The sequence below is a fragment of the Gekko japonicus genome, unplaced genomic scaffold (assembly GCF_001447785.1).
Source record: "Gekko japonicus isolate JY-2015 unplaced genomic scaffold, Gekko_japonicus_V1.1 scaffold1012, whole genome shotgun sequence".
NCBI classification, from domain to species: Eukaryota; Metazoa; Chordata; class Lepidosauria; order Squamata; family Gekkonidae; genus Gekko; species Gekko japonicus.
This window is the reverse complement of record NW_015172587.1, coordinates 348,817-355,369: the sequence shown is the minus strand read 5'-3', so window position 1 is coordinate 355,369 and position 6,553 is coordinate 348,817. Positions and strand designations below refer to the sequence as shown.

The following is a 6,553-nucleotide window of genomic DNA, read 5'->3' as shown; positions in this document are numbered from 1 at the left end:
GCTTCTCTTATGTTAACTTCGGGACACTATTGTACAAGTAGTCCACTATATAGCCAAAATTTTTACTGCATGAGAATATTAAATCTGAATGTAGAAAATCCCCATTCTGTTCACTGAGTAGGGCTGGGCAAATCTTTTTCTCATCTTAACCTACCTTCTATAGGGGTTGCTGATAAAGGATAACTCTACTGCGAGCTTCTTGGGGGAAAAGGAACACTGCAGCCAGGATCTATATGTTACCACACCTGTACAAACATGTGAATATATATTCAGATTAACATGAAGAATTGGCCTGCATATTTAGGCAGTGAGCGCAGAACCGGAATCTTTTACCTAAAGATGTATCTGTGAGAGTAGTGAGTTTTCAGTAAGAAAAGGATGGCAGAAGAGACCTGATTTAAAGATTTAAAAAGGAATATGGAGTTTATTGAGGGATTTGGAACAATAGTGGTTGGGGAGCCATCCTAAGCAAATACCAGTAAATATTAAATCAAAGCACAAATAAAAAGCACATTCATTACTCAAATTAACAACATAACAACAACCAAAAATTTATCAGAGCTACTTCAATTTAGAGCAGGAGTTACTTTTAAGCTAAAGGTGTAAATGTGGGGGAAGTCTTCCAGATGAAAGGCCTAAATAGCACAGAGAAACAGGGCGGTGCAGTTTGGGTTAGAAAATAACAGGTGATAGATCAAGATGAGGAGCAAAGATATACCTGTCCTAGTCTGCATAGAAATTAGATGAAAGGACTACACCACTACACCAAACTGGAGTATCTAAGCCCTCTGGGAGAACCTGGCCACTAACCTGTGAGTCAGCTTCTCTGCTGCCTACTGTCTGATATCGGTTTCTCAGTTTTAATATCAAACATGGCTTCCCTTCCACAATCTCAGACAGCATATGGCCCGAGAAGTCACAAAGGAGACTCTAAAACATTGCTCTTGACTCAGGGCTGCTTTCAGGGTTACAAGCCATGTAGTTGGGAACTTGGTGCCTTGAAACATTCTGTGAAATTATGAACTTGGTATTGCTATTTCCAAATAGAGAATACATCAGCTGGTGAGTAATTACAAGTTCTGCCTACTAGACAGGAACAGCCATTTTTAAGAAGTAACCAAAAAGTAATATTTTTATATACTTCCCCCCATTTGTAGACTTCACACAAGCTTTATTAGCCCATAATGTCCACAAGGAAAAAAAGTTTAACCTTCCACTGACTGCTGCAAATTAGCATAAATAGCATATAACATAAATTGGCTTGCTCACAATAATGATAGGTTTACCCAGCTATTAGTGAGGAAAGTTGTGCCCAGAACGTAGGCAGCTACGACTTCAATTCAGTTGGATTGATCCAGGAGATAATAAATGCCTCTCTGTGGAAGAGTGTAGTTCCACCCTTCTTGAAAGAAGCAGTTGCTCAGCCCTTCCTGAAGGACCCCAGTGACCTGAACAACTACTGTCCAGCGGCCAACTCTCTATTTCTGGGCAAGATTCTTTAGCAGATGGTGGTCATGCAGCCCCCGGCAATCTTGGAGGAGACTGATCATCCAGACTTGTTTCAATCTGGATTCAGGCCTGGGTGTGGGACAGAAATGGCCCTAGTCACCCCGACAGATGATATTTATTAGGAGAGTGACAGGGGAGTGTGTCCCTGTTGATTCTCCCTGCAATGTTCTGTGACAGATAGACCTCTACTACAATTTTCCATTGTGAATCTTGATAGGTTTCCTCTGCTTGTGATCCAGAATACATTTTGCTATTCAGCAAAATCCTTGAAGCAGAGAGATGCTAGCTGAAATGTGAAAAGGTCTAGATCAGGGATCTCCAACCTTTGCCAGCAATAATGATAGGTTTACCCAGCTATTAGTGAGGAAAGTTGTGCCCAGAACGTAGGCAGCTACGACTTCAATTCAGTTGGATTGATCCAGGAGATAATAAATGCCTCTCTGTGGAAGAGTGTAGTTCCACCCTTCTTGAAAGAAGCAGTTGCTCAGCCCTTCCTGAAGGACCCCAGTGACCTGAACAACTACTGTCCAGCGGCCAACTCTCTATTTCTGGGCAAGATTCTTTAGCAGATGGTGGTCATGCAGCCCCCGGCAATCTTGGAGGAGACTGATCATCCAGACTTGTTTCAATCTGGATTCAGGCCTGGGTGTGGGACAGAAATGGCCCTAGTCTGCTTGTGATCCAGAATGCATTTTGCTATTCAGCAAAATCCTTGAAGCAGAGAGATGCTAGCTGCATGTGAAAAGGTCTAGATCAGGGATCTCCAACCTTTGCCAGCCTGCGGGCACCTTTGGGATTCTGACAGTATGATGGGCACAGCTGTAAAATGGCTGCTGCAGAAGGCGGAGCCTACCACAAAAGAGCTGCTGTAGCTTAACTTCAGTCACACTATGAAGATCCTTGTGATGTGGTGGCAGCTGCTCCCATAGCGGTGTTTTAAAAAACTGCACAGTCAATCAAATCTCCAAAGGCCAATCAGGAACCTGGCTAGGCAACAGCCCACCCACTTTCTAAAAGCATTTGGTTGGTGGGTGCCCAGGTGCCCACTGGCACCATATTGGGGATCCCTGGTGTAGATACATGCCCAGGACTACATCTCTGGCTGGAACTATCCAAGTCAAAATGGAAAGTTTTATCTTTGTCCCTACAAAAGGGAAACCAAAAGACTGAGATGTTCTTTTTTCTTTCTACCATGCCTTTTCCATCCCCAAGCCATGACTATAAAACCCTTTTGTTGCAAAAAAAATATTAAGTAATATGTAGAAAAGATATACAGACTGGACCTTTTTATTTCTTCTGTCAGAAAATATGCTTAGGTTGAGTACATCTCCTTTGAGTGGGGAAAGACTTTTAACAAGCACAGGTAACTGGACACAGGTTAAACTTAGGTGTCCTTCTAACAGTGAAGGCTCCTCCGCTAGGGCATTGACTGTGACAATTTGATAACATTAACCATGATTATTCTTCTGAGGAGGGGGGGAATAGTGTGCACCAGCAGTTCTGCTCTTATTTGACTGGCTGGTTCCAGAAAGTGGTGCTAGGGAACTGCTGCTCGGCATCATGGAATTCATGCTGTGGGGTCCCACTGGGTTCCATCTTTTCCCCCATGCTGTTTAACACCTAACTGAAACTGCTGGGAGAGACGGGATCTGGAGTAAGGTACCAGTAGTATGTAGATGACACCCAGCTCTACTAACAGCTGAGTCTGTGGAAGTTCTGAACAAATACCTGGAGATGGTGATAGGATGGATGAGGGCTAATATATTGAAGCTTAGTCCAGGCAAGACTGAGCTGCTGTAGGTCAATGAAAAAACTGAGGACTGGGAAGTCAGCCTGTCCTGGGGAAGGTTGCACTCCCCCGAAGGAACACATTCGTAGCTTGGGAGTACTGCTGGATCCTGGCCTACAGCTGGATGCCCAGATCTCTTCTGCAGCACACAGGGCCTTTTATTGGCTTTATCTGCTATACCAACTATAGCTTTTCCTCATGAAGTGTAATCTGTGACATGGCCACAGTGATCCATGCTCTGATTACATCCATGTTAGATTACTGTGACACGCATTACATGGGCTGCCTTTGAAAAGGGTGTGGAAACTTCAGCTCATCGAAAATGCAGCAGCCAGACTATTATCAAGGGAAGGATCCATTTGGCTGCCCATTTGTTTCCAGGCATCATTCAAAGTGCTGGTTGTTACCTTTAAAGCCCTAAATGAGTTGGGGCCAGGGTACCTGATGGACTGCCTCATCTCATATTGTCCAGCTGATAGTCAAGGTTTGCCTCACAAGCCCTGCTGTCTGTGCCCTTACCTTTAAAGGTGAGATTGGTGGAACCAGAGGCCAGGCTTTTTCAGCAGCAGAACCTTGTTTGTTGAATGCCTTTCTCCTTGAGGCTCACCTGGTGCCTACATTGATTTCTTTTAGGTGTCGGGCCACAAAATTTCTGTCCACTCGAGTCCAAAGAGATTGATTTTTTAAAAACACTATTTTAGTCTTAAAGCTTATTTTAAGCTGTCAGTGATTTGTTTTTGTGGCCTATATTTTTATGCTGGGCTGAGTTTTTAATCAGCCATCTTCAAGTTTCCCCAATATTACTTATTTACTTCATAACAATTGTTAATTAAATATTTTGGGCTTTTATTTACTTCATGTTTAACCCACCTTTCTCACTCAGACTTGAGGTAAATTGCAAAGTGGAAAACAGCAATGCAATCAGAAAAGAGCAAGAATCCAGCAGCACCTTAAAGACTAACAAAATTCATGGCAGGGTATAAGCTTTCATGTGAGCAGTGACTCACGAAAGCTCATACTCTGCCACAAATGTTGGTCTTTAAGGTGCTACTGGACTCTTGCTCTTTTCTGCTGCTACAGACAGACTATCATGGCTACCCATCTTGAGCACTTCAATCAGACATCAAAGATCTCTAGTAAACAATATAGTAGGACTAGGATTATAGCACTGGAAAACACCTCAAACAAAAGCTAAGGTAACAAAAACTATCCGAGGCGTAATATAACAAAGTCAGCACATTAAGGTTTCATCCAACTTGCTTACCTGTTGTGTAAATTTACTATTTTCAGAGATTTTCTTCATAGACAAGCATTTAAACACGGGGCCTACCATCTGTACGTACCAGAAGGCAACCCATTCTAGTGCCACCCCATTCTCCCGCATGCATAGAGCAGGCCTTAGCTGGCTGTTGTTCACAGTCAAATCGTCTGCTCACAACTTTAATGCCAGTAGCTCACAAAGTAGCATTTTTGCTCACAAGGCTCTGCAGCTTAGAGGGAACATTGCTTACCTGTTGTGTATATTTACTATTTTCAGAGATTTTCTTAATAGACAAGCATTTAAACACGGGGTCTACCATCTGTATATACCAGAAGGCAACCCATTCTAGTGCCACCCCATTCTCCCGCATGCATAGAGCAGGCCTTAGCTGGCTGTTGTTCACGATAACGTCCTATTAGCTTGGATGCGGAAAAGGCAGCGAAAATAGACTTGAAAACACAAACGGGCATTTAGGCCACCGCATGCCTGACAAAGGCGCCCGAAACGAAAATACTCCTCAGGACCTCTCCGCACTGCCTGCCAAGGGGTAACAGGGCACCAGCCTCCTGCCACCCAGCGTCTCTTACCTGGCGCGGGGTCGCGAGCAGCTGCCTCTGGGAGAAGCAGGCGAGCTGCTCGTAAGGCAAGGGCAGTTGCTGCCGCTGGTACAGGACGTGCTTCAGGAACTCGCAAGTGAAATGGAAACAGCCCTCGCGAGTTACCAAGCCAGGAAAAGCCACGGACACCGAGACGGCGCCGCCGGCCGTGGGAGTCAAAGCCGGGGGCGCCAACGCCACCGTCATAGCAATGGAGTCAGATCCCGGGGCTGCCTCGGCCACGCAGGACAGATCGGCTGGAAGAGGAGCGGAGAGAGCAGCTGAGTCGTCCGTCGGACCCGAGAGGAGAGCCCCTGGGACCAGGGCGCCCGGGCAGGGCGAGGGGAGCTGCGAGAGGACGCATCCAGGGTCCCACTCGTTCCCCTCTCAGCAAGGATCTTCGTGCTTCGGTCTCTGAGCGGCCATTTTCTGCTTTTCAAACTCGCTCCGATTTGAATGGCCGCTCTCCCTGAGCATCATGGGAATGTTTACTACGTCAGTACCGGAAACGACACTCGCTTGTAGCCGTGGTTGCCTAAGGCTGAAGTAAATATTTTTTCTTTCCATCCGCCTAGTGTGGACAGTGGATTAAGTTTTAACTTTGACCCAAAATAGTGGTCTCGGGCTCTTTTTTTTAATTTTAGTATACTCAAAATAATAGTCTCAAGAAGTTTTGTGTATCGTATTTGAATTCTGCCTTAACAGAGCTCTCAGGCAATGTTCCCTCTAAGCTGTGGAGTTTTGTGAGCAAAAATTCTACTTTGTGAGCTACTGGCATTAAATTTTTGAGCAAGCGATTCGGCTGCTCCATCAATTAGTTTGCTCTGGAGCCATCCCTTCCTGAGCTAAGACAAAAAAGTGTGAGCTGGAGGCTAAAAAACTGTGAGCTAGCTCACAGTACCTCAGCTTAGAGGGAACACTGCTCTCAGGGTGTCTGTTGTGGGGAGGGGAAGGGAAAGGAGTTTGTGTAGCCGGAATTCTGAGAGACAGACCACCAGAGAATCAGCAAGGAGAGTCAACAGCTGTTTATTATGGCACCGGGTACTTGTACCGAGAGGCACTTTTGAACAGGGCTGCACACCAAATGAAGGTGGAGTCAGGTTTATATAGTTACAGAGTGCAAAAAAAAAAAAATTCCTTGTCATTTTTTAGCAGAAAGATTATTAGAAGACCTTGGCAGTGTATTTTGAGCATTCTGTACTTTTCAAGACCACAACATCCTTGGCTGACCGCACATCTTGCTTGTGGGAAGGCCGAAGCTTTCCTGTTTATCAACAGGTGTTAAACCTCTGATTACAGAAATAAAGCAAGGTTAACATCTCCCTTAGTAACGGGCCCTAGCAATGCCTAATATGGTCATGCCTGATTGCAAGCGTCTATGTCTTTGTATCTTTCTAC

At 45.0% G+C, this 6,553-nt stretch overlaps 1 protein-coding gene across 1 annotated transcript in view; it reads right to left on the bottom strand.

Annotated features, from left to right (window-relative positions):
- Window positions 1-5,494, bottom strand: part of MAD2L1BP (MAD2L1 binding protein) — a 7,760-nt gene extending 2,266 nt beyond the window's left edge. Inside the window, exon 1 of the mRNA XM_015421480.1 lies at window positions 5,147-5,494. Within this exon, the coding sequence (XP_015276966.1) occupies window positions 5,147-5,362 (216 nt within the window). The 5' untranslated portion in view covers window positions 5,363-5,494. The remainder of the gene's footprint in view (window positions 1-5,146) is intronic.
- Window positions 5,495-6,553: the final 1,059 nt, after the last annotated feature.